General features: G+C 41.8%; 1 protein-coding gene across 3 annotated transcripts; it reads right to left on the reverse strand.

The window, feature by feature from the left end:
* Positions 1-4,982: 4,982 nt before the first annotated feature.
* Positions 4,983-25,976, reverse strand: TRA2B (transformer 2 beta homolog). Of its 3 annotated transcripts, XM_049802683.1 has the most exons (9): positions 25,870-25,976; positions 18,742-18,875; positions 14,555-14,717; positions 13,519-13,707; positions 12,106-12,221; positions 10,845-10,928; positions 7,274-7,336; positions 6,627-6,700; positions 4,983-5,777 (listed from the first exon to the last, which is right to left on the reverse strand). In XM_049802683.1, the coding sequence occupies exons 1-9, from the start codon at positions 25,903-25,905 to the stop codon at positions 5,767-5,769; spliced, it is 870 nt and encodes a 289-aa protein (XP_049658640.1). In that variant the 5' UTR covers positions 25,906-25,976; the 3' UTR covers positions 4,983-5,766. The 3 variants fall into 3 exon arrangements, with proteins under 3 accessions (XP_049658640.1, XP_049658644.1, XP_049658645.1); XM_049802687.1 differs by lacking the exon at positions 4,983-5,777 and having other exon boundaries at positions 6,619-6,700; positions 25,870-25,959; XM_049802688.1 differs by lacking the exons at positions 4,983-5,777; positions 6,627-6,700; positions 7,274-7,336 and adding an exon at positions 7,351-10,058.
* Positions 25,977-27,293: the final 1,317 nt, after the last annotated feature.

Below are 27,293 nucleotides of genomic sequence, written 5' to 3' on the forward strand. Positions count from 1 at the left end.
TTTCTGATGGACTGGTCTTACCAGGACCTGCAGTCAGAGTACTGGCTGGGCTCCTGTTAACGGCTGCTTTTGGGGAGGCCTGGCTGGGGCTGTGTTGGAGCATCCGTGTTGGGATCCCTCCTTGGATCCCGCAGCTGGAGCATCCATCCCCAGAGGGTGTTGGGAACAGGACAGAGAAAGGGAAGCACGGGGTGGGAGGATCCTGCCTCGAGCCAGCAGGAAAGATACGGTGAAGCCATCACATTTCCATCAGTAGAGGGGCTCCAGAAGTTGTGGTGTGCTCAGCAGGGCTGGCAGCAACATGGACTTGGGGATGATCCCAAGGGAAATGTCCTCCCTGAGCCATCCCCCACTGTCACCAGGGATCAGAGAAGCGCTGGCATCCCCCGTGTCTGGAGGGGATGCAAAAGCATCGGTGGACAAACGTTAACATCTAGCTATGGTCTGGTCAGATCTCTTGGTCAAACCCAGGTGGGCAAAGAGCGTGGTTTTCCTGCCAGCAGACAAGAAAATCACACGCCAGCTCATGTGTGCCCCAGGGGGTGGATAAATGGGCTACACCATGTGAGGAACATTGGCCAGACCACCCGCTTGCCACGCTCCCCAGGGGCTGCATCAAACTGGCGGAAAAAGCCCAGCTGCTTGGCTCAAGAGGAACCTGCCTCATCTCTCTGACCTCCCATTTTCCCTGAATGCTTAAGGGTATTTTTCACACATTCATCACACAGGAGAAACCTCAGCAGAGCTTCGTCCCGTCCCTGCCCCGTTGGTTTCAGGGGCAAGGTGGAATGCAGCCGCTTGTCACCCTGTGTGGGGGATGTACCTCTGGCTGCAGAGGAGACTTCACAGGAGAGGCAGTGCCAAAAAAAAAAAAAAAAAGCCCCAAATAAACCCTCCCTTACAAATTAACTCATTTCTTTTACGAAAGGACTTATTTTTTTCTTCTCACCAAGTCACAGGGGTGACTTCATGTGCCACAACACACTGCAGAGAGGGATCGGCATGCCCTCTACCACCCTGTGCCAGGGATGAGGCAGCACGAGACTGGAGCAGACCCGAAATTTAACTCTAATACAGAGTTACTGAACTTCTCACAAGCGTCTTTTGGCTTTTAGAAACCTAGCAAGAAAACTGAGCAGCTGCTAGGGAGAGGACAGAGAAGCAGCACAGAACTGGCTGCAGTCAGCAGCACCAAGCACTGAAGCAGCCCACCTTAGTAGGTTGAGATTATCCATCATCAACAGCGTGGTTGAGAAAATAATTCAGAATTTGGTTGAAAACCGCTTCTGTACTTTTCAAGCTGCGTTTTGCTCACCGTTTGCTAGGACACGAGTGAAAATCTAGCTACCAATGGATTTTGGAAGCTCTCAGGTCATCAGCCCTTAACACTCGGGGATGCCGAGGTGCAAGGCAGCTCTCACAGCTGGGTAATTGAATTAATAACTGGGTCTTTCTTAATTACACCTGTACAGGGACTGAGCATGACTGAGATGTAACTCTTAAGTTTTTAATAATGGGAATGGTGGACTGTACCAACAGCTCCTTCCCAACAGGCTAAAAACCTTTGCTGACTCTGCTAGGGTGATCTTGAAGGTATGGATGCCTAGGACCAAGGTGATGGAGCAAAGGCCAGGTGCCAAGAGACGAACACCCGAGAAAGCCCTACGCAGCCATACCCATCATACTGAAGCAGGAAAAAGAAAGGGTCAGCTTCTCTTGCCTCTGAAAGCTGCTCCGTTGGGTCAGGAGTACCTGCCTTTCGTGTGACTGATTTGCTGGAGCTGAAAAGTGAACCACAAAATAAATTGCTTGAAACCAAGTTAAGGAGTTGCTAGGGAAAATAGGATTTTTAGGAACTCATGAAGTTCAGTGGAGAGGTGAAAGCTGCTGGACTGCTTGTGCAAGGGGTGCTAGGAGAGCCACAACCCTGTGCTCTCCCTTCACCATGTTCAGTGCCGCACTAGACCCAGATGCTCTTAAGACCCAGTTTCAAAGTTAATTTGTATTTGTAAGCTACCTTACAAGTTGATTTTATTGTTTTTCTGAATATACTAAAAACATGACTACCCCTGACACTATCAACCCTTGCGCACTGATGCTCAGCAGCAACCTCGAGCTACATCACCCCCCTGCGGGGACCCTCCTTGCGCCCAGGGGACCGGGGAGATGCTGCAGGGTTGTGCAGGGACTGGAGCATTGCTCAAGCCAGGAGAGGCAAAAACTGACCCAGAGGAAACTCCACCTGCACACGGTGGGAACAGACCAGCAGCGCAGCATAACACACACACACACACACACAGAGCTTTTAAAAGTTTTCTATTTGTCCTACTCTTGACAGGAAAGCAGGTCAGCAAAGGGCACAGCATTTCAGATCCACCCCAGCAGCTGTTGCTTTCACAGCCACGGCAGCAGAGGATGCTTCCCTACCACTGGTGAGATTTCTGCTGAAGTTCAGAGTACCCTTCTCCCCCTTCCCCTGTGATGAATTTGTGTTACACGCTGGCAGAGCATCAAGACATCCAGCAGTGATTCAGCCGTGGTTTCAAAGCACATCACATACCACAGCAATCTGTCATTCCCACGTAACAGGGCAACATTACACGCGCCGGGGAGCATCTGACCAGGGGCTCTTTTTGGACTGACAAACAGTTGGAGTGATTCAGCGGCAGGGAACACCCAGACAAAAGGCTCTCTCCACTGCAAAGGCTATGGCAGCGCCAGAGCTGCTGCTTTCCCAAACCCCAGAAATAGCTTTAAAAGGGATTTTAGGCTGCACCTCTGCACGCTGCCTCCCACCGAGACAACACCCCTGTTCCCTTTTGTACCCTTTGCGGAGGAAAACCTCGCTTTCATCAGGGCTAGAGCACAGCTCCGCAGCGGATCTGAGCCTTACCAGAAGTACCAGGTATCACTGTGTGGGGAAGGAGTGGGAGGATGCTCTTCTGGCAGCAATAAGCCATCAGATGAACTCAGCTGCCAGGAACTGCACCACAAGTTGCGAAATCCTCATTTTACTAAAACATAAAGCAGCTTACCAAAGGACATATGTTCTCGACTCCACGTCTTGTCAACCCCTGCTGAGTGATTCAAAGGAAGCCCAAGACCATGACTAAGAAAACACAGTCAAAAGAATGAAGGGACTGCCCGGTCTGCAAAGGAGAAAGGTCAGCTCCAGCGGGTGGGACTCCACCTTTCCAGAGAACACTCCTGCATGCATCTGAACCATGACACCATGGCCCCGAAACACTCACACCAGGCAGGGACCTGGCGCAGGGATTGGGGATGCTGTCAGCGCAGGAGCAGCACCATGCATCCCATGGGGTGATTAAAAGTGAGTACCAACTTGGCCCCGGTGGGGATGTTACTGCTGGTAGTTAAAAATAATTACTGCCGAAATCCTGGACAGTAAAAATGGGTATGGATTTTAAAAATATATCCAGGTATTTGTAAAAACCTTCCTAAGATGCCTGGTATACTGCCATTAGCTACCTTCTTCTCCAGACAGCTCCAGCAGAGAGAGCTTATTTCTTCGTCTCTTGCTTCATGCAATTGCATGTAATTCATCAAACTGCTGCCAACAGCAAAAGGGGAAAGCATTTTCTTCCCTACATCAGTAGAGAACCTAATTTTTGGAGTCCAGAAATGAGTATACCAGTAATTCTACACAAAAAAATAGCCTCACTGTAAACAAACATGGAAAGCTCAATGATCTCCTCCAACTTAAGATTAAAAAAAATTAGATCAAACCACACAGACTTACCATGCAGGAAGACAGATAAACTAGGTAGTGTTTACCGAAGAACTTTTAAATCCAACAGGTAACTTAATAGCTGAAAATCAGAATGAGTGATTCGGTGCCAATTTTAAAAATGAGAAATGGACATTAGAAGTACTTAATGAAGAATCTTAAGTGCAATTTCGCCTTCATGGAACAGCAAATAACTGGTTGTTCCCAAAAGAAATGGGATGCAGCTCAGACAGTATGCAAGCCCTTACCCTGGAATCACCTCTGGTTTCTTTGTTAGGTGGACAGGACTACTACAGTAGTTCCCACCAAATAAAAATTTGGGGGTAAAACAGGCTTACCACTTAAATCCCGACCTGTGATGGTTTTGATGGCACTTCATAGCAGAGTGCCAGCACAGCAGCTCATACAACCTTGTTTTAAATTCTCTAACAAAAGGAAGACTGCAGGGACAGGCTCCTGATCATTCATCCTCTGGTGCGAGCTCTTGGAAGTTGCTGTATAAAGACCTCCAGCTCAGCAGTACTCAAGAGAATCAAAGCAGGACAAATGTGAGATGGTGCTCAGAAAGAAATTAACATTATGTTACCACATAAACCCAGAGTTCCTAAACTTGTGGAATACTGTGTGCCATCCTGGTCCTCCCTTCCACCTCCCTCTGAAAAAACAGACCCAGTTACTGAAAACTTCCATACAAAGATCTAACTTGATCTGAAAACTACAGTAAGACAAGAGATGACGGAGGCCGCTGATTAGAAATAGCACAGAAATGCACAGAGAGCAGCTGTCTGTTCCACTACCATACAAGAAGAGATAAAATCATCAAAAAGGTCAAGAGACTGCAGGTCCACAGGGTCCTGTAACTGCTCTCAGTCCACAAAAAAGGTGTGGAAATTGCTACACAGGGAATGAAGTAGAGGAAGTTCAAAAGCAGGGAAGAGTGGCAGATGCAGCCTAGCATTTCACCACTCTTGCACCGTTTTCTACGTCCTCCGTGCACAGCCACCATCAGAGCTATGATACGAGGCTGAGGGAAGTTCTAGTCTGACCAAGTACCTTCAAACCTTGCACAGAGTTTTCCTGTAAGCGTGTGAACTTCATGAATCTGAGTAGGCAGAATGGTACTACACTGGTAGAAAAGCATCATTTGGGAGTTTTATTGCATTTTAGCTGCACATGGGGATAAAGATGTACTCTTTAAAAGAAGGACAATCATCAGTGAAGAAATAAGAAAAATCAAAGTAGTCTAAGTGTTATTTCATTGCCTTCTCCAAGCGTATGGTTACCTACATCCACTGAAGCCTTCTCCTTATTTAAAGGCCTACATGTATGTTATAGGTGATAATCTGCTAACAGCTTACCCATCTCAAAGCTCAACAGCATTACCAAGAGTTTATTACAAGTCTTGCTCCGTGCTCCTGCTGCCGCACAATTTGCACAGGGACTTCCCTACACACTGGGTTTACGTACTTGAAGGTACTGCATTTAGAGAATAGCTACCCAACAACACAAAATTAGGGTCAATTTTACTTCTGGGCTTTAAACATTATTCCAGAATACATAGTGTAAGTGCTGTAGTCTCTTTTCAACCTGTAACTTACACTTGGCAAAAGTAAGTAGGAAAAGAAAAAACAAACTTCTTTTTATTTTATTTTTCACTTTTTGAAAGCATTTTACACAGGTTTTGATCTTCAGAATACCTTGGAATCAGTAGAAAAAACTAACTGAACAGTTTGTCTTTACAATAGAAACCTTTCAGGAGTCAAAATTGAGACTAAAAAAATACATGCAAAACATACTCCTTTGAAAACACAACTTGAAACAAAGCACCAAACTACACAAATATGCAGAATGAAACAGCATTTAACATCACAGAAGTAGTCTTCATAAAAGGTGTAAAAGTCACCTATTCACTAGGCACTGTTCACTTGTTTAAACAGAAGAGACAATAAAAATATTGTCCACAAACTTGCAATTTCAACTCAAAGGCTGTAGCTAGAAATTCCTCTACATGTCATGCTTTAATAGCGACCTGAAAGAAAAAACAGAATACATACACCATTAGACTTCCAAGGATTGACAGATTTTTAAGAGTTCTGTCTAAATTCACTGCCACCCCTCAAGTCTGCAGCGAATTTAAAAGTCTTACGATTTGTCTATGACAAAGTTCAGCAGTCAGTACAGTTCCGCCAGTAAGTTCCTTTGTGTAGAAAAAATCCAATTCCTGTCATATGCCCAGTGCTGATGTTTCAGCACAATGAGAACTCACACTGTAACTGTTCCCTATGTATCAGTAAAAGCAGTTACACTTGTTTTCATTTGGACACAAAGGATAAACATGAGAACACAACCTATTCATTCACCCTGTATCCATTACAAAGGGAGTATGCTAGGAATGCTATTGTGTTTTATTAACTTTCAGCCATCAAAATGCAGCTTTATCTTCCATGCAAATAAGCAACTGGGGGGAAAAAAAGCACTGTTTGGACCTCGGACAAAGTTAACCTCTTTAACAAGTTATGTTGGGAAATTTAGTTTCAGTGTTATAACGTGCGAGGCTTGGAAATTTGGCCCTGCTGTCCTAGAGGTAACCCAAACTGTCAGCGTACTACAAAATCCTGTGTTAACAGAGTTTCAGAGAAAGAAACAGTCCCTCAAGACTTTTTAACAAGTGGTATTATCTAGTTTATTTTTTTGCAGACTAAATATTTGCTCTGTCCTCGAGGTTGCCAGTTGCTCAATGAAACATTAAAGGGAACTGTGGTTCAAAAAACCCAACAAACTACACTGAAGTCAAGCAGTCTTTATGGACACAAAAGCTCAAAAGAAGTTCAAGCGAAGTGGAAATTTGCTTCGATATGCAAGCTCTGAGTCTACTTACGAGGTGAATAGGATCGAGATCGGGATCGAGATCTGTAGCCACCTCGGCTGTAATAGGGGGATGGTGATCTCCTCCTGTGAAAGGGGGCAACAGAAACAATCCCTTCGTTAGAGCAATATTACCCTGGTCTAACAGAAGAAATACAAGCTCTCTTGCATTCACAATTTGACTACATGTGATTTTAGTGTTTCAAGCCAGGAGCATCCCAAACAAGCAGTGCAAGCCAAATCACACCTTAACTTTTAATCTTAATTATTTGTTCTGCAATGAAGAGTTAATTTGACTAGCTGTCACTGCTACAACCAACCTCACTCCCAAATCGTTCCAATCTAGGCACTCCCAAGTTTTGCATTTCCTTGCCTAGTTCCACTAATCTCCTAATAAAATAAAAAATCCCCAACCATTCAGGACATTAACTTCTTGGCATAAATCACAAGTTTTTCCTGCACAAAGCTGCACTACCCTGTCCCTATACTAACCTTTGAAATTAATTGCCCTGCTCACTGAAGAGCTGCAAGTGCTCAGCATCCACCCAGTTTCTGTTAATGTGTTTAAAGATATCCTAGACTTCATTCATAGAATACTCAAAAAATACTTGTAAGAATATTTCCACTGTTGACCGGACACTGAAAGCTTTCCTATCATACCTGTAAAACTGATCCCTGTCTTGAACAGCTCTCCATCCTCCTCCTCCTCCACCACCACCACCTCTGTGAATACAAAAGCAGAATGACTTTTGAAAATTTTAAAAATAAACACAAAAGTTCATTGTACAAGCAAAAAGCATCATCGAGCACAAGAAAATTATGTAAAGACAGGAAAACATTGGTTCCTACACTGGATAATGCTGAATTACTTCCATTATATTCATTTTTAGGTATTCATGGAATGAGTTGGCTAAACTTGGTGTCAAGGAGCAGTTAAAGAGGACTCATGTTCCAGCTGACCAACGCTGTATTTTACAGTGTCATACTCTCCAACAAGCAGCAGTTTAAGATCGGTACATAGCCTTCGCTTCTCAGGCCATTTCTGTTACCCACTCAAGGCAAGCAATTTTACTTATTTGTTTGGATGATGGAACAGTCACTGCCACAGATGCCTCACAGCAACTCAAAAAAGGCCATAAATCACATGAAGGACAAAGAACCCCTAAACACCACACTTTCAATCAGCAGGTCTCCCTTTCAATTTTTTTTTTTAAAGTCTTCTCCATTTGGTAGGTAGCCAGTGTGCAAGTTAAGTTTTTTTAAGGTTATTCTTCAGTTTACAGATAACTCTTCCAGACAAGATTAAGCACCCCATGGCAATAAGGAGAATTAACATGCCAATTCCCATCTGAAGTTGTATTTCCCTTAAGGCTTCATAGCACAGAGGGCAAGGAAGGGAAAAACACAAAATTGTTACCAATTGGTGTTCTAGGCTGGAGTAGTAGTATGCAATGCTACACTGCATCTTTAACAATTCTATCTTTCCCTTCCTCAAGGAAGTGCTTCTAACATACACACTATTCTCTCTCCCTCAAACAACCAATGCCTGTAGGATGAGAAAGTAGGTACCTAACCTGGGCGGACTGTGCTATTTTAAAAGTAGCCAGGTACAAACCATTTATGGATTACTTTCTATCTTTCAGTATCTGCTATGGAAGGACATTAAAAAGGTTCTGCAGTGAGCTTTAAAACATTGGGGTGGGGGTTTTTGTTGGTTGGTTGGCTACTTTTTTTGTTTTGTTTTGTCCTGCCCCCCCCCCCTTTTTTTTTAAGATAGGAATTGTCAATATTGTGAGTATTTCCACCCCAAAGCCCTAGTTCACAACAAACACAGGATGGAGAGCGTGTAGCAAGGTCAGAACATCACCCATCACAAAACTGTCTTGAAGACCTGGACTGAAGCATGGCCATGAATTCTGATAAAGCTACACTCAGACTAGTACACTAACTGAAGTAGTCCATCTTCTCACATCACCTCTTACTAGTCTGCTCTTCCTCATCTAATGCATGTACTCTTCTTTTATGTTTAGTCACAACCACAGTCTGCAACTATTCTCACTAACATGCACCCAGAACTGACGTAGTTACAACTTCTGATAATGTTTTACAAACATCTCAGCCACTGTTTGCTATCAGGAATGAAAAAGGTTAACAGTTGAGCACTGAAGACTTAGGGTCATGCCACAATCTAAACAAGGAATAAACTACATTTTAAGAACATGCAAGCAGCAAACAACAGATTTCAAGGACAACCAGTACATCCTGACCAACCCTTTATGAAAGAGTAAGAAAATCTGTACTATGAAGAAGTGCAAGAAGACAGACCAATGGTGTAAAACTCTCACCAAACACTGCATAGCCCCACATCTTCTACTGGTCCTTAGGTACCTTTTTATAGGTTTACATCAGAACCCCATACAAAAAAATGGAAAGAGGGAGAAGCAAGCTAGAAACACCACTTAACAGATTGCTTAGCAGGCTACGTTGCAAGTCTTTTCTGTTCCTCAACACTTTGGCGAGCTGCTTCAGTTAATTTACCCACTAGATTTCAGTTAATTACTTTTAGTACAGCAAGTGAGACGAGGCTATGTTAAGTATCCCAAGCAAGTTTTTGTACCTTGTGCTCTGAAACAAACTGAAAGTTTGGCCAGAGAGCCATCCACCACATATAAAAGCCTACATACAAGTCCTGGCAAAGTAAAACCCAACATATCTTGGTTCTTATATGCCCAATATCAACTTCAGATTTTAGCTGCTCCAGTCCTCCAAAATGTTCAAACCACTGATGTTTCAAGAAAATGGATTGCTAGAGGCAGAGAAGTACCCCAATGACTGCTTCCCAGAAATGTGAGCAGAACACTTGTCTCCTGTGTTCACTGTGATGATGTAGAGCACCTTGATGCCCTCCCTGCCCCCAGCGGCACTGAAGCACTGTAGAAGCAAGGCACCTGATTTAAGGGACAACAGCAAGGCAGAGAGGGGAGAAACAGATTGGAAGCAATGCCAACAGCCTGGGAAGGAGAAAAAGTGGCTGAAAGTAGTATGAGGGGAAGGAAATTACTGCTCTCAGTCACTAACAATGACCATACAGCTACCAATACAAGTATAAAGATGCTATTTTCTTCTACACCTAGAAAGCAACAGAAGAGTACACTGAAAGCTAAGGTCACAGAATTTATTATTTCCTTTGTCTTTGACCTATAATGTGACAATGCAGTCGAATTAACGTATTTCCATAAATACATGGTTGCCATCAGGGAACAATCATAAATCCACCCATTGCTGATGCATTTAAGCTTTGCAAGCCACTTAGAAAGTATTACTATAGAGAATTCTGCAACTACAGGAAAGCTTGGCAATTGCAGACAGAAAAAATGAGCTCTTATCTTTGTGTCCAACTTAATAGTGTCCCAGAAATTCACAGGGGACCAGTCTTGTTGGCAGTCTAATGGAAAATGCAGAAGACAAACTTGCTCCGTCACCAAAACCAATTACATACAAAATCTATTGAAAACATAGTTGGTATCAACTTTAGCCCTCTGACAATGTATATTGCCACCTGAATATTCACCTCTTTTAGCTAACTACTATGCTGTCAAACACAGAAGTTTAGACTGCAGACAGACAGAAATAGGAGGTATGAGTCCTTCAAGTAAAATGCACTCATTCAACCCGACAAGAGTATGTTAAAAAAAAGCTTTTTTTAATGCACATGTCCAATACAGAACAGGTAATGTTCCAATCCCCGGTTCCTTATTTTTGTCGAGATTTGAGGTGCCATAATTATTAGTAGGGGATACTGGTGACCACTGCGATTTTCCACTTTGCCTACTGCACTATGCTCAAAAGATAAGTTGGCACTGTAATATCAACTCAAATATTAGATCTGCACCTGTATTCCTACCATTTCAATGCTAACAGATGAACCAACAAAGGACTCTTAAAATCAGAATATAGAGAACATACATTGTTTTTCAAAACTTAATGCAGATTAGAAATATTATGGACTAACTCATGCCACAGGTTAAACATCACAAAGTATTGCTCAATCTGACCAGTCTGATTTGTACTGATCAGTCATTTTGGTAAAGATTTCATAGTAAGATTCCAGAATGACAGTGAGTGCAAAAATATTTTGGCATACATATGTAGGATGAACTGCTTAACACTTACGTAGGTAGAAATATAGATGTAGTTTAAAAGGAGTCAAATATTACAAATATTGCCTCACCTGTACGACCTGCTGTAATAGTCACGATCATCATACCCTCTATCATACCCTCTGTCATAGTAATCTCGTCGTCGTGAGCTGCCACTACAAGTAGTGAAAGAGAATTACATTTAATAAAATATAAAATATTGTTTGCAGTGCTTTTCAGTAGGCATACAGTCAGTTATAGAGTATATACCATTTGAACTGGGTTATATTGTTACCTTGCATCCTCACAGTTGAAATGATTGTAACCACTCCTACTTTCCCATCAGTGCAGATGGAACAGAACTACTTAAAGTTCAAGTATTTTAAAAAGCAATTATTTAAGACAGCTACTTTCCTACTTGGTCTGAAACATCTTAACCCTTCGATATCACAGGCACATGAGGAATTCCATTCTGTGACAACTCTTCATTCACTTTTAACTCTCTGAAAACTCCTTTTGGAACTTTCTGATTAAAAAAAAACAACCTGCAGTCTCAACACAACATCAACTACATAACCACCAGTACCATATGAAAGTCTTGGGAAAATAACTGGGAAATGACTTGGGAAAACAATTTACATTCTTGGCAACTTTAAGTCAAAAGCGTACTCTGTGGATAGGGAAAACTGCACCACACAGCTGCTCAATCAGTATTTGTTAATCCACTCTTGAAAACTTGAGCTTGTAAAAGACATTAATATTTGAAGGTACAGAGGACAACAACAACAACAAAAAATCTTACTGCAGACTTATTTAAATGTTTAGATAGCTCATGTCTGGGCTGCATAACTAAGGAACACGGTTCCTGCTCACTGTAATCCAGGCTGACCCTAGATCAGTCACTGACAAAGTGCTACATAAATTAACCCCTCCTATCTAAAGAGCTGGAAAGATATGCATTACTACTGATGGCTGTCCACATGCAATCTTTTTTTTTTTTAATTCTGAAGAGCTTCCTTTAGCAGTTGAGTTTTTTAGTTTTCAGAAGCTTTGCCAGATAACTACATCAGTGTTAGCACAGCTCTTGTTAAAGTGACTTCTTTTTTAAAAAGTAATTAGGCATCAACAGTGATTTTTGTATTTTAGTTTCTAGTACTGAAACATCCACATAATGTACAGCACACAAGTCATAAGCAAGGAAACAGCTTTGAGAACAGTGCATTAATGCAAAAGGCTGATAAAAACTAGGAAATCCACACAGAATCAGGTCTCCTAGAGGTGATACAGAAAAGTTTTAAAAACCACACAATTATTACAATTCTGTTTGGAAAAAATCCCACACGGGTAACTTACTAAGTGGGTCTTCCCATATAGATTCCCGGTGTAGGTGTGTGAGGTCTTTTTGTTATGGAGAAGTCTACCCGGATCCTTCTTCCATCCAGCTCCATTCCATTGGCACGTTCCTTTGCCTAAATGGAGTGATAGAATACAGTAAGCTGTAGGTATGAACTGTATTAGCAAGACAAGTTTCTAACCACGGCTTCAAGTATTATGAGAAGTCCTAAAATAGCTCAGTTAGGTTGCACATCTAAGTTTCACTTATTCCTTATGCATAACACCTAACACAATCAGTAAGATATTCTAGGCCAGCTGGATTTAAGCTTCTGTAATCACTTAAAACATGACTTATATTGCATAAAAAGCCTGAAAGGAACACAATTTAACAATTGTTTCAGTATCTCTGTTTCTAACGTGATTAAGAGGAACCTTTGAACATGCTTATGTAGGGAGATGTAACTACTCCAACACACAACATGAAGCAAAGCATTAGACTGTTATGTTAAGCTTTTTCTCCTCCAATACATCCCTCAAAACCTACCATAACCTTGAATATAGTAGTATCTGAGTCATAAGCAAATTTGAAGTAAAAAAAACCAAAACAATTGGGTTTTTTTCTGTCAAGTAACAGGACCTACATCCAAAGCTCCAACCTAACATGGAAGCCTTCATGCCAAATTTGGAAAAGATGACAGACTTCAAGTAGGGGAATTTATGCAGAATATAAGCCTAGTTATAGCCCATAAGCACACTGCTCTCCAAGGGCTGGCCTGAGTGTACAATTCTATACCTGGCAAGTATACAATTCCCTGTTCATTCTGTAGCACTTGTAAACACAAATCCCACCATTTGCTACACTGTATTGAGATTGCTTCCAGTTACTAAATCCCTTTGGGTTTCCCATGGACACCTGCAGGCAGCAGGAAGCCATGTACAGTCTGGCCTTTTATTTTCAGAAAAGATTCCCCCCGCCCCTTTCAGACTGAAGCACTAGAAGTCAGCCAAATGCATGTTATCACTCCTAAAGAGAGTTCTGAAATGTCTGTCTGGTCCACACTGAACACGCCTGTTAGTAAATACAAGATCACATGTGGCATTAGGAAGGAACTCTCATCTCATAATTGAAACAGAGAGACTGTGTTTCTATTTTCTTTTCCCTGTTGGCATAGTTTGCACTATGGCTAGCCTGAAGTTTGCTTTTGTGAATTACACAACAGCTCAGCCTGCACAGGGTCCAGTATTCATGCCTCTTCACTCTCTCCTCTGGTACACAGTAGATATCTTTTGAACTAAGACTCTGACATTTATCGTGAGGTGCCAAATATTTTTTAGGCCCTGAGTTTCCCCAGACTATGTCCTGTTATAGAATATACATCCCAGCAACTGAGAACACAGCAAACATGTCATACATTCTGTACGCCAACCTACTTCCTTAGCATCCTCAACATTTTCGAAGTACACAAATGCAAATCCTCTGGAACGCCGAGACTGCTGATCATACACAATGGAAACATCGGCAATTGGACCATACTTGGAGAAAACTTCTCTAAGATCTCTTTCTGTGGTGTACAGACTCAATCCAAAGACACCAAGACAACAGTTTGGGTCAGGATTTGCCTAAAGGAAGAGACAGATTGATATTAGAATAAAATTGCTTCTATTTGCAATACAAGGTGTTTCACAAGTTGTAACTGTCAGAGCTTCAAGACAAAACAACAAAAAAGATACTGCTGAGATTCAGGTTGGGTTAACTTGCTAATAGACACTATTGCAACCAAATCTACAGATACACAAGCCTCCTTTCACAAAAAAACTTTGCATTTCTCAGGGTACTGTACAAACTACAGTTACAGCACATAATAGGTACTGTATTTAAAAGTTCTCCCTCCAAAGGCTAGCTGGTGACTGTTGAATGCGGAGACACATATACACAGAGGCCTGGATCACATCGTCGTTTGTGTTAGTTATCTCTTTTTGCCCCCTACTTCAGCACAAACCACACCACACTCAGCCACCTGAGCCTGTAAAGCAGCTAAAAGCAAGCTGGTTTGCATGCTCATTTAATAAAGACACCATCAAAACAGCTTTTAATGAAATGTTTTATTTTCCCAAGCTTCCTAATCAAGAAAAACACAAATGTTTCTACCTCCTAATTCTACCCCCATCCTTCACTGCATACATTCACTCAGTTATTACTGCAAGTATACTGACAACAGCCTGCACTGGTAGCACTTCTAAAAGCATCTGTTAAAAAACAAGACACCCCCACCCCACAATCCTTAGCAAACTTATGGAGAGCCATGGTTTATCAAAAGTCAAATGGCAATTAACCTCAACATCATCTTTTAAATAGACCTGAGCGGGAAGCAGAATGTTTTTCTAGAAAACCCCAATGAATTAATTCAGTGATTTCAGGATGTATTCAGGACTATGTATGAGTCATCTATTTCTGTAACAGACATACCCTGTTTCCAATATGACGTCTGCGAGTAGACATGGGTGAATGGCTGTGACTGTGTCGTCGCCGATAATCCCGACTGTAAGACCTACTTCTGGATCTTCTATGAGAGCGGGAACGAGAGCGTGATCTTGTGTAGTGTCTACGGGAACTCCTCCTCGATCTAGATCTGAGGAAAAAAAGAAAAAGGTACAGTGTTGCATTCGTTTTTTGGGTTTTTTTTCCACCCTTCAAAAATACATCAGATATTCACAAACAAAAAGCCCAAATAACCATTTTCTAAAAACCTGCAATACCACACGATTCAGCTATAATCAATTTAGTCACTATTCTCAAGGACTGTGTGCCAAATCTTTACAATTAGATTACTGTAGATGCTCTCAGAGCATTTCTACTGCAGAGCAGGAACCTCAACTTCCATTTTAGTTAGCTTTTAACTTTCTCTAACAAGGCTATCCTAGTTTAACACAGTATATGCTTAGAATATTCACAGCATTTACAGTAGCATTTAAGTAAAAATAGCTGGGGTGGCTTTCTTTTAAAGAATAGAAAAAGGGAACAGGAGTAAATATGACTTAACATAAAGCACGCACAATTGCAGAGGTGCACACTTCTGCTTATTCTAGCACTGCTTTCAGTGACACTGAAAAGCAAATACACTTTTTTCACATTGCATAATTACAAGCACAGAAGTCTGGCAGATGCCCCTGAAACAGACCTTAACACAACTGAAGAAATTAAGCTGTAGTAGACTTATTTACCTTCTGGCATTTCAACAATTATTTAACATTAGTTGTTCATCAATATTTACAGGTTCACGCTCCAAGCGTGTTTAGGCAAAGGTGCAACTGCTCACTAATTTCAGCCCAGGCCTCCTCAGAACAGTTCCAGAAATGTTTTCTGACAGCACTAGGTCTGTGGAGATGAGGTTCTAAACACTTCAATTCCTTCCACTAAACCCTCAGCCCTCCCAACACAGACAGCCTTATTGAAAAGCTGGACAGGCACTTAAACTGCAATACTACACCTGAGCTTGGCCTGCTGATGGCCATCACTGAATAATCTGCATTCCACACAACTACAAAGAAAATCGATGCAAGGCTAAGAAGTGCAATAAACAGTTTAATATTCAAAGGCTCTTAGTCATAAATTGTTAATCTTCTGACTTGTTTGGGTCTTAAGTGTCCTTCCTCTAGTTTGTGGAAGGCAAGGTAGTTAAGTACTGACCAAGACCATAAGCCACCATCATTGCACAACTGTGTTTCACAGTAATACCACCACTATGCTAGCATGAGTGAAGTCCTTAACCTGAACCCTTTTTTACTCCTGAGCATTTAACAGCTTCTTCCACAGTCAGGATTTCTCACTAGGTAAGTGTCACCAGACAGCCAAACTGCACAATATACACTCTGTACGTTATAGGCGTCCTTAAAAAAAAACCCCACGCCTTCAAACTCATCAGAAGTGAGCCAGCTAAGTTCTGTCTTCCTCAACTTGAAACCTGTATACATGTCCAGGAGAAATTACTTCAGCATGTCCCATTACGATACTTCTAACTATGTATATAGAAAGAATAAATTATTTTTGGCAACAGAAAGTTTAAAAAAAAAACTTCCCTGAGGTGGGGAAGACAGTAAAGACAGACAGAAATAATAATAATAAATAAAAAAAAGAAGTTCAACACATGCATACAGCCACATTTCAACCGCTGACATAGAGAAAAACTGAAGGTAAACACAGAACTGATGGTTCCAGGTAACAGAATGCACCCATTACACTGAACAAGAGCAGGACACTTCTACACCAAGCAATCCATTATGTGAGAGAACAAGGCTTATTTTAAATAGGCACTGCTCATATTGCTGCCTTAAATGTCATACTGCCATTCTCCTTTGCTGCAAAGTCACCGCAGTTGAAAATCCTATTCCTTTGTTAAGAATTGTTTAGACTTCAGTCAGCCAAAGACAACAAGCTTGCTATGCTGATGATGAAAACTTCAATAAAAGCAGATTGTTAAATCAAGTACATCCACACCCCAACTGATAAATACACCAGGACACAGATTTGTTCCCAAATCAAAGTTTAATTTATAAAGCTGGTAACTCAAAAATACATTTAGAACAGAAACTGCCAAGAAATATGAAAGGTCTCACAACGTTATTTCTCTGGTGAGAGCCAGTTAGATGACCTGCTCATGATCACATCCAAACGCATGACGGCACTGAAAACAGATATAAGTATGTTGGTTCTAAATATGTGCCTTGACACAATTGTGCCAGAAATCTGCTAATGAACAACTCTAACTCTGCAATATACTTCAAGTATTTCCAGCCATAGGCATTTTCAAGACAGCTGTTAAATGCTCAGGAAGCCATGGGAGTCATAAGCTTCTACTTTTGTACATCAAAAAGTCACCTCCCAGGATATTATTTAAAGGGTGATTTCTTGTAAGAGTGAACGGTTTGCCAGGTTTCTCATAAATTCTAGATCTTGCATTTGCTTCTTCCAGCTTTTTATACAATTTATGATTGTGTTCTTACACAGTATTATGGTTATTCTGCAAGTGAGAAACATGGTGCAAGAATATGGAATCCCTAGGGGTTATGGATTAAGGTGCAGAAGGACATGCTGGGCTGGGTCCTGACTTGCTTGTTATTTTAAAATTACAAGGTTCCCCAAAGGTGGTGAGCTGCCTCCATCCTCTGAGGTCTTCAAAACCCTGAGCCCAGAGCTGACTGCCTTGAGCAGGATTTTGGACTGGACCCTTCCTGAGCCGTCCTATGAATCTCTCACTGCTAGCAATTCCAGAGGTCACTGACTTCGTACTATATAAAGCAATATTACTCTACCAAGTATTTATTAATTTAATTTTACATACTTGCTTTTGCACTACAGGGATTGCCAAGTGCATGATTTGACACTTGTGACTATGCCTGAAGTACACAGAAGAGACAAGCTCACTCCTTTACTGTCAAAATTTCCCATGTATTTTCCTTCTCACAAAAGCCTTTCAAACTGTGTTTGATCGTGCAAGGAGATCTAAACACAGTATTTGATAGTGTTTTCTGTCCTGGGTGTTCACTAATAGCACGGTATCTTCCAGCATTGTCATCCTTCAGCCTGACCCCCAGGCTTTGGCAGGCCTAATTCATTGCTTATATACATAAAAAGTATATTGTGAACAGCTCAACTGAAAACCCCACTGCTGAAACCCAAGTTTTTTTAACCCGAACGCTTACAAATGAGTAAAACTATCAACATCTTCATTTCTGTAATTAGCACTCAATTATCTAGACTCTTTAGAAAATAACATTATTCACCCATGTACAGGTTTTGCCCTTCTATTCATTATTAAATATGTACCTCTTACATGACACACCTGATAAATGCTATGTAAAGTGGCTAGCAGTGACGTTCATAGTCTTATATCTGGAATACCAGCATATTTTATGTCTCAGTTATGTCCGTTAACAGTTTCAAGAGGAATTCTGTCACTGCACACAGCTTATTTAGCAGATGAGTATAAGGACAGATAGGTCATACAGTGCAAAAAGCATTTTCATACTGTACATTTGTGTTGCCACGTAACAAACACAATAAGCAAACTACTTTCTCCACAACTTTTGAGAGCTTGGCAAGCTGTCTAATCTTTAAAGCTTTCCAGACTGTTAATTTTCAAGTTAAATTAATATGTATTTAAAAGGTCACAGATGCCTGTTGAAATTCACGTTTATCTCTACTGTTTCTTTTTCATGGAATATACTGTTAACTACTCCAGAAATATCATTGCTTCCAGTGAGAAAATATAATACATTCATGTGACCTAAAATGGAAAATCTGCTGATGCGCTTATTTCTTTTAATGCACAGAAGAACTAAGATCTAGAGTTCCTAATGCTTCACACTCAGAAACTGGCCATTACTCTAATGTAATGCCTTAAAAGGCAGACCACTTCCAAACTGTACCAGCAGAAAGCCTACATAGCTGACTACCTCTTATAAAAAGCTGCAAAAAATCTATCTTGATAATTTAGCTTTTCAAATCTTGAAACCACACGTCCCCCTTTGGATTCAATGTCCACAGATCACCAATTATCTCTGGAAACAGAATTGAGCTAAACTGGATTTCAGTTCACCTCTGACATAATCATCTGACTTGCGAAGAGGAGGAAGAGGTAAAAGAAGTAAACTCACCTGGATTCAGACCTGGATCTAGATTTTGACCTGGAACGCCTGGAATCCTCCTTAGATCGAGATCTTGCAGGGGTGTGCCTCCCCGACTTGCCAGACCCATGAGCACTTCCGCTTCTGGAAGCAGAACGGGATTCCTGCACGCAGATATTGAAAGCCTAATTTGTACACAATTTCTCGTTTACCTAAGTCTGTAAACAAGCTCCAGTGAAATAAATGGTAAAAATTCATATCTATGTGTCCGGGCAGTTGGCATTAGAACTGCCTAGATTTTTAAGAAGGTTTTTTTTTTTTCCCTGGTAGACACTTCTTTACCCTGCATATACTTTTGCTATTAAACAGATAATGCATGCATGTTTAGCAAAATATACAGGGACACATAAACAGACTAGTAATTACTTAGCGTAGTGCTTTCAGATTCCAGATTACTTCTTATCTTAACTTCATTTTTATTCCTTTTCTTCATTCTTCCGTTTCAAATTCTGACTTCTTTCATCTTCCCCACTTCACACAAATTGCTCAATATTCTACAAGTGGGACTTCTGGTCTGATAATTAGCATGCATTCACTTTCTTTTTTTTCAAATTTCAGCTTCACTTATTCCTGAGCTTCAAATAATTCTCATTTATAAAACTTGTCAAATGGCGACTTCCGCATTTTCCTTCTTCAACATTAACCTTAATAGAAAAAGAACAGGATGAAGAATATTTAAAAACTCCAGGATAAAATCTAGTGCCAAAACTGAAACTAGAAAAAAAATGTTTTGTGGACTTTTACTATATATGCAGTTCAAGAATTGAATCTACCAAATGCCCTACTATTTTATAAACAGATTCAGTCAATTCAGTTTAACTTAGTACTAAGTAACTGAATTTGCTATTTATGCCTGTATTTAATAGCAAATGCACAGTGGATGAACTGAATATCTACTAATGTATTCTAGCATTAGGAAACTCAAAATACTTTGCACTGTCAGCCACATACTTTGACAAAATCAACAAGAAGTGACTTAAGTAAGGTCCCTACTGTAGCCAGAGATGACTAACGGATGTGCTTTTTGAATGCAGAAAGCACAACACGGTTGGTGTTTCAATGACTTACAATTATTTTACTTTTTGGGACATTCTTGCAGTTTAGAAGGCCTAGTTTGAAGGTGTATGAACACACTTAACCTACTCTTCCTGCACAAGTGTGATTACATATGCAGACTTCACACTCCCAAATCATAATTTTCCACCGACCAAAAATGCAATTCCGTGCAACACACTCAAACACTGTTCTGGAATAATACCCCATCTACTCTATTATTTACTTGCAATTTTCTTTGGTAAAGACATAACCTAATTACCATTTTCAACTTTTATATGTATATATACACATATATATGTATGTTTTTTTAATCAGTATAACGCTTAACTTCAGTCAAATGGCTTAAAACACTTCGTTTGAACACACTAGAAGGTATCTATTTCAAGATATCAGAGAAAATTTAAAATTAAGCAGCAGAATTCTATTTTTTCCTAAAAATAAACAATTCTAACTTTTGTGTCAATTCTGATCAAGAATGCTCACTAACGACACCAGAGTAACAGATTTTTCTCAAAAATCGCTTTTATCTTTGTAACATCTCTTAAACATGAACACTCAACTTAATGGGCATTTTGTACTAAGCATTCAGAAATTCATTTGCTAACCCAAAATTTAATCATGCTTAAACCACTTCCATACAACTTTAAAAAAAGTTTAGCTATTTACAATTGCCTACCATACAATACTGGGGAACAGGACATGACTTGCAGGAGAAAGCAGATTTTCAATACCAAGAGCAAAAGAAATAATGCAAAGTTGGTCAAGGCCATATTCTCCTCTGCAAAAATGTTTAAAGAGGTGTTCTGAACTATAGCCACCTCATATGTTAACCCCGCAAAGGGCAGTGCAAATACTGAGAACTAATTTAAGTTACAAATAACAAATTTAACCTAAACCCACTACTACCTTCAAAAGAAAACAATCCATGGAGACGAGTTCTGAGCTAATGTATTAATTTAGCCGTAAGAAGTCTTCAACTCTTTTAAAAAGGGTTAGACAAAGCAAGATTGAAGAAGGGCTAAAAACCAAAACTAAGGCTGTTCTTGATTTGAGGAAAAATACTTCTGTTCAAGAAACATAACTCTCCGACAGATTCAGGCTAGACAGAAGCCGCCATATCCTGAAAAGGGCAAGAAATGCACAATGGGAGGGAAGCAGCAAGGAGGATCTTGCCGATAAACATACCCCATATCCTATAGTTTTTAGAAGTCAATAAGCTTTCAAGAAATCAGTAGAGAAATGGTATTAGCATAAGGAAATGAGCGAAGGCCTCAGCTATTCAATACGTTTTTTTGGACAATCTTTGGTATATTATGTTAAGATGTGGAAATTGGACACCTAGGATTGGAGAAGAAACTTAGGAAGAAAAAACTTAACTGTATATCTAAATCAGAAAATGAAATAGCTGGCTTATTTTCAACAAGCTCCTTTGGACTTTACAACATTTTCCAGTTTTTAAACATCTACATTTTGTTTCCAGATCATCCTTCTTCAGAGCCCTTATCTTCAATCTAATACATTTTACAGCATTATGTCACTTCTTTATTACTTCTGGCCTCAAAGGAATTCATTGCACCTCGCCTGCTCCAGATATTACTAGGACTGGTAATCCCTAAAATTCAAAGTTGTTACCCTCCCCACCCCAACCCCCATGAAATCCTCCCTACCCAAAGTTTCAAGCACCAGGAGTCTGCAGCACTCCAAACTTAATTTACTCCCCATTTATACTGACACTCTTTGAAGGGTCACAAAGGCCACTCATTTCAATTGCAGATGTTTCTACTATCTAGTTTTGTTGTTCTTGATACATTTCCTTTCTCTACTTTTTGCTCTTTCGCTTTGTGAATTTCAAATTTTTTTTAAATGCCAAAGTAGGCTCCTGTCATGGCATGTAGAAGAGAGAAGAAGAAACAACCTTCTTTATCCTGCCTGTATTCAAACACTGCTGGTAAGCAGATCAAGACTGGCGTTTGCTATTAAATAACCGGGTTTTTTTCTAACCTTGAGTTTGTGAAGCGTGGATTTTAAAAACTACCAGATCCCTTGGTCTTTACCAACAGTTCTTCCCCTTCATCAGGCATTACTGGAATTCAGGTGGAAGCCCTTAAGTCTAGGCTTGTGGTTTCCAAACTATTCTTTCCATACTTTAAGCACATTAAAACCAACATGTAATACTGAAGGGCCAATACTTTTACTTAACACCTCTACGCATATCCATAAAGATGCAGTACAGTCATCTACTCTATAAGCAGGGAATGTCACAACAGCAGGATTATTTTGGGTGCAGCAGGTAGAAAAGGTTTCCACAGACGGAAGCAGCTGCAAGGTAATTTAAGTGAGGACCATGTGTTCTTTGCACTTCTGAGAACCAGTTTTTCCTCATGGGAATACAAGTTACAGATTTCAGTTACTTAATGTAAAATACAGGCAAATAAAATTATTAGTATTTTTTAAATCCTAAATCCCTACAAACTTACATATTTTCACTTGTTTTCCTAAGGAAGGGTGCAGCCTCACATTACCAAATCTGCAGTCAGGTTTATTCAAGGTATAATTGTGCTATCTTCACATTCCTTCAACCTCTCTACTACTGAATTTAGCAATTGATCCAACAGAAAAATAACACCTTTTGCTTCTCTTCCCCCTGAAGCAGAGAGTCACCAGATCAGATCACTGCTGGGCGGGACAGGACAGGACTACAAATCCACTTAAGAGGGAAAGCGGAACATCCCCTTTCCACAACAGTTTCCAAACTCCACCAAAAAAAAAGACAAGAATGTGTTTTGAAAAAATCAAGCTAACAGACCATGAGCACGGAAGCCCAGCTTCCTCCCACCACCTCTACCACTCATGCTGACCCTGTGGGCTCATTCAATGCACTAAGCTGGCAAGAAACTAATCCATCAGTAAAAAGCAAACTATTATCTGACAGCTTAGGGTACTGAATCAGCCCACCAAGAAGTCCGATCAAGTGCCAGCTGATGAAGGAGGAACACAGAAAATGACCTATCCTTTTGGTGGCATCAATCTATCAGATTGTTTCTAAGCTTTTGAAACTGCTTTCTTAGACTTTCTTCCACAACTTAGTAGTAAAGTCAGCATTTTTGAAAATGTGTTAAGTACCTTGTAAGTAGATCTATAAATTGAGCATTTATACCATTCAAATTACGCTGATTAAAAAAAAAAACAAACAAGAAACCTGACTACCATATTAAAGTTTCTGGTCAGACACATACCAAATAATCACTATCAGTATTAACTAATTCACAGGATGAGACTATTTTTTCCTCTAATTAGTCTTCTTTCCAACCCTTCCATGCCTGAATTACATGCACCTCAGTGAGCACAATTTCAATGAATGAAAACAAAATAAAAGTGACTTGGAAAAACGTGGCAATTATTACAACATACTGACAGTATTTGAAGTATTGGTAGCATTTAATAATTTAGTCTCTTCAGTTAAAAAAAGTTTCCAGAGTTCAATCCCACTATGGAGTATAAACTGTAAAAGAATTTTACTGGGGATTTTTTTTTTCTTTTAAAACTGTGACATAAACGAGTTTAGGTTTGTGTTGCTGCTGAAATAGCAAGTTGCATTACTTGTGAAAGCACCTGGTATTTCTTCTTCATCCCCAATGCTGATATTAGGACTCATGGCTACACAATCAAGTCAAGCCTGCAAACCAATGCAGCTGGAAACAGAATCAGAAAAAAATTTCAGCTGATTTAATTCCCAGATTTGACTGACTGTACAAATACCAGCACAAGGGAGAAAGCAGGAACACATTTTCAGAAGCACAATTCTTATTGGCAACATCGACTTGGCACAGCTTAACAGACAGTTGTAAAGTCATATACTAGATTAGTTATCCAAACACTGTTTCTACTCTGCAGAGACTTCAGCACTTCCAGATTGAAAAAGTAGAAAGCCATTGACTCAGTAAAATATAAGCCTTAAGTAAACAAAAAATATCATAAATAACACTGGCAATCACATTAGAAAAGCCACTCCCTGATCTAGTCCGAAATAGCAGGCTTGTAGCTCTATGGTTTTATCTTTTGGTTTTACAAACACGTACATTGCATACAACTTACCTATTTACGATTCACAAAAGTTCAGGCATAACTCATTTTAAGCCTTGGTGAAGACTGCCTGCACGTGATTCATGTATTTTTTTTTAATAAAAGTATAGAAAAGATAAAATAGAAAAGTAGGTGGGACAGCAACTGCTGTCCTATCATTCCCTGCACAATTATGTTTCAAAAAGACTGCTACAAAAGTTTTAATATTTCCACTCATTCTGATTGAAAATACAATGCAGGTTATCCTGGCAAACTTGAGTAAAGTTAGGTTACCATCTTAAACTGGTTTTCAGTCCAACTTGCACAATAGCAATTAAATCAACTTTTTAAAAACCTAACACAGAGAAATCCACCTTGAGCAAGTCAGAAGCAATACTCCCTAAAAATATACCAGTTGTAACAGTGACATGAAGACATCAATGAAAACATAATACTGGGGGTGGCACGAGTCTATTCTTTAATCGATATATCTTCCATCGTTTATTTCCATCTAGTATTTTTAGCTTCCTGAAGACCAAATTTTTCTAACCTAACCTACCTTGAAGTAGAAACACTCATACTACTAAAGATGACAGTGAATATGAATAAGACATAACCATATTCGAAGAAAGACACTACAAGACACTGCAATTTTGTGCTCATTTCTCTTTCATTTTTTTTGCCACCTCCAGTGAAGGTTTAAAATTTAAACTACTTATCACCTGCACAACTCCCTCTGATGCTGCAATAAGTTAGAATCTTACAAACTGATGCTGAAAAAAATAAAACACGGTATTGACCCCTGCACTGCACTTGTCTGTTGTAATAAAAATTAAAGACCTCAAAGGAAAACAAGACTGATTCACTGAAGAAAAAACAACTATAGGTAATCTGTATTGCAGATTTACATTACAATCGTGAAGCTTAGCAGGTCATCTGCTGCGATATTAGTAAAATTCCATCCAGACGGTAACATCTTCCAGCAACTATGCAGTTTAAAAGAACATGTACTGTAGGTTTCACAAAGCAAGGATATTGGCCTAGCACTGCGAGCGTTCAGCTTGAGGTTTAACCCTTCGACTACTGCAATCGCATTTAAATTAAATTAAGAGGCCAAGCCACTTGGATGCAAGGCTGCAACTACATCAAGAAGCTTCAAGAGTTAATATTTTACAAGCAAGCGCGAGGAGCAGCAAATCGGAGCTCTTTCACCAAAAGCGAATTGCAATGCAGCTTTGGAGAGTATAACAAAGGCTCAGACTACTACCGGGTCGGCGTTTTCCTTCCCTACCCAGACGATACCTAACCGGGCTGGCGGACGGAGGAAGAGGCACCACGGCACCAGCCGAGACCGCCGCAGCCCGGCTGCGACCTCGGAGGAGGCTGAAGGGCCGTGCACCGCCAGCGCTGCCGCGGGAGGCACGGGGGAGCGGAGCCGGCCGCCTCCTGCCCTCCTACCGGCGCTGCGGTGGCAGCTGGCAGCGGCCGCCCAGCCCCGCCACAGTCCGTGCCCCGCCACGGTCGGGGCAGGGACGAGGCAGCCCCGGCGGGGAAAGAAGCGCCGGCGGGGGCGCAGCGGCAGGGCCCGGGACGCGCAGCTCCGCCGCCCTCGGCCATTTTGTCCCTCTCCGGCGCGCCCGGTCACCAGCCCAAGATGGCGCCGGGCAGACTCACCATGGAGCGCGCTGGCGGGCGGGCAGCTAGAGCGTCCCCGCCGCGCGCCCCCACCGCCTTCCCGGCTGGGCCAGCCGCCATCTTCCCCTCACCAAGCCTCGGCCCGGCGGGCCTCCCGCGCGTCCGTCGGGGCCTCCTCGCCCGCCACGCCGCGGCGGCGCCTCCCGCGGCGGCTCCGCTACCCGCTCCGCCCAGGCCGCGGGACGGGGACACGGGGGCGGCCGCGTCGCCCTAAGAGGGGCGGAGGAGGGGGGAGGTGGGGTGCGGGGGCCCGGCCGGGCAGCGCACTCAAGCTCCGTGTATTACCCGCTCGCCGTAGTTCTGCTCCCCGCTGTCGCTCATCGTCCCGCCGCACCGCTCACCGCCGACCCGACCGTCTCCGGCGCCAGCGCTCTCCGCAGAGGAAGTGACGCGGCCCCGCGCGCGCGCCATGCCCCGCCCCCTCCGCACGGGAGGTGAAGGCCCCACCCCCCCTCCGCCGTGCGGTGGCGGCCGTGGCTTGTGGCGGCGGTCGCCGGTGGTCGTCGTCCCCCCCCACCCCCCCCCGCGGGTTCGGGAGCTTCTCGGTCCCGGGGGGCCACAGCCTGACGAGTGGCCCCTTCAGAGCCAGCCCCAGTGTCGGCTGGAGGTCCTGCCTGCCCGGCCTGGGGTGGCTGCGGCCAAGGCCAGGATCTCCTCCTTTTCCCCCGGCCTCACCCTCCACAGGCTGCGCAGGCCGTGGGAACGGTTTAAAAAAATAACTGTGATTGCAAGGGGCTTTCTTGGAGGAGATGCCCAAGAGTTTGAAGGCATTAGTTTAGTGCAGGTCGGGATTGAATGTTGGGATATTTCTAGAATACCCACGTGAGGGCAGCATAGCGTCGCTGAATAGCCATTTTTGCTCAGGCCTTGAATAGTCATTTCTGCTCAGGCCTTGAATTGTTTCTTTGTGAAACACGTCCCACTGCGTCTGCGAGGAGTGACACAAGCACCTTTTTCTCCATCACAGGCACTCCGGCTGCCACTGACTGTTGTCACTTTTGTTTTATTTCACCCTGGCAAGACAAGCAGCACAAGTAAAGCACCATCATCCCTAAAGCTCTGACTGTGCAGGTATTAAAACGAGGACACCCAAATGGAGTGGACAACCGTGACTTAAAATACACGCCTTCAGTTTAAGAAAAATGCCAATTTATTCATTGCTCTTGAAACCACAGCACTGTGTGAGAGTTGAAGTCTGGAGACAGGAGTCATCGCACCCGGTCAGCCCATCCCAGTGTACCGGTTACCCCACACGCTGCCACTGAAGGATGCAATCCCACTCCACGATTGCTCCCATAACCATCTGACACGCCAGCAGCAATTATTTTTCTTCACTTAAATGCATTTTCTGTATAGGGAGAGATGGGACAATGCTCTGCGCACCCCTCCATTTCTGCTGTTAAACAAGCAGCAAAGCAGAGAGCTTGAACTGTGGAATTTTTGCTGCTGAGGTTATTCCCAGCGCCATTTGCCACACAAATTTAAGAGTTGGCAGCAACGTGCTCGAGCAGTAAAACTGAAAATGCCAGACAGCAGGCTGGCAGCAAACTGCAAAGTGAAGACAGCAATTTGACTGACAGCTTTAAATGTCGGTGAGCTCTGCTGTGTGGCGAGCAGTTCTGGCACTGCAGATTTTCAGGTGATGACTCCTGAAATGCCCATGGGGTACTCAAGCTCCTTTTCTATAAGCTTTGACACTCATGAGAAGA

Source organism: Accipiter gentilis, chromosome 6 (genome assembly GCF_929443795.1).
Source record: "Accipiter gentilis chromosome 6, bAccGen1.1, whole genome shotgun sequence".
Taxonomy (NCBI): Eukaryota; Metazoa; Chordata; class Aves; order Accipitriformes; family Accipitridae; genus Astur; species Astur gentilis.

Coding starts and splice junctions, on each gene's coding strand:
- TRA2B (XM_049802683.1), bottom strand. CDS start 25,905: ATGAGCGACAGCGGGGAGCAGAACTACGGCGAGCGG. Junction 12,222..13,518: donor ATGTTGAGGATGCTAAGGAA/GTAGGTTGGCGT, acceptor CACTCCATTTAG/GCAAAGGAACGTGCCAATGG. Junction 7,337..10,844: donor TATTACAGCAGGTCGTACAG/GTGAGGCAATAT, acceptor TTGTATTCACAG/AGGTGGTGGTGGTGGAGGAG.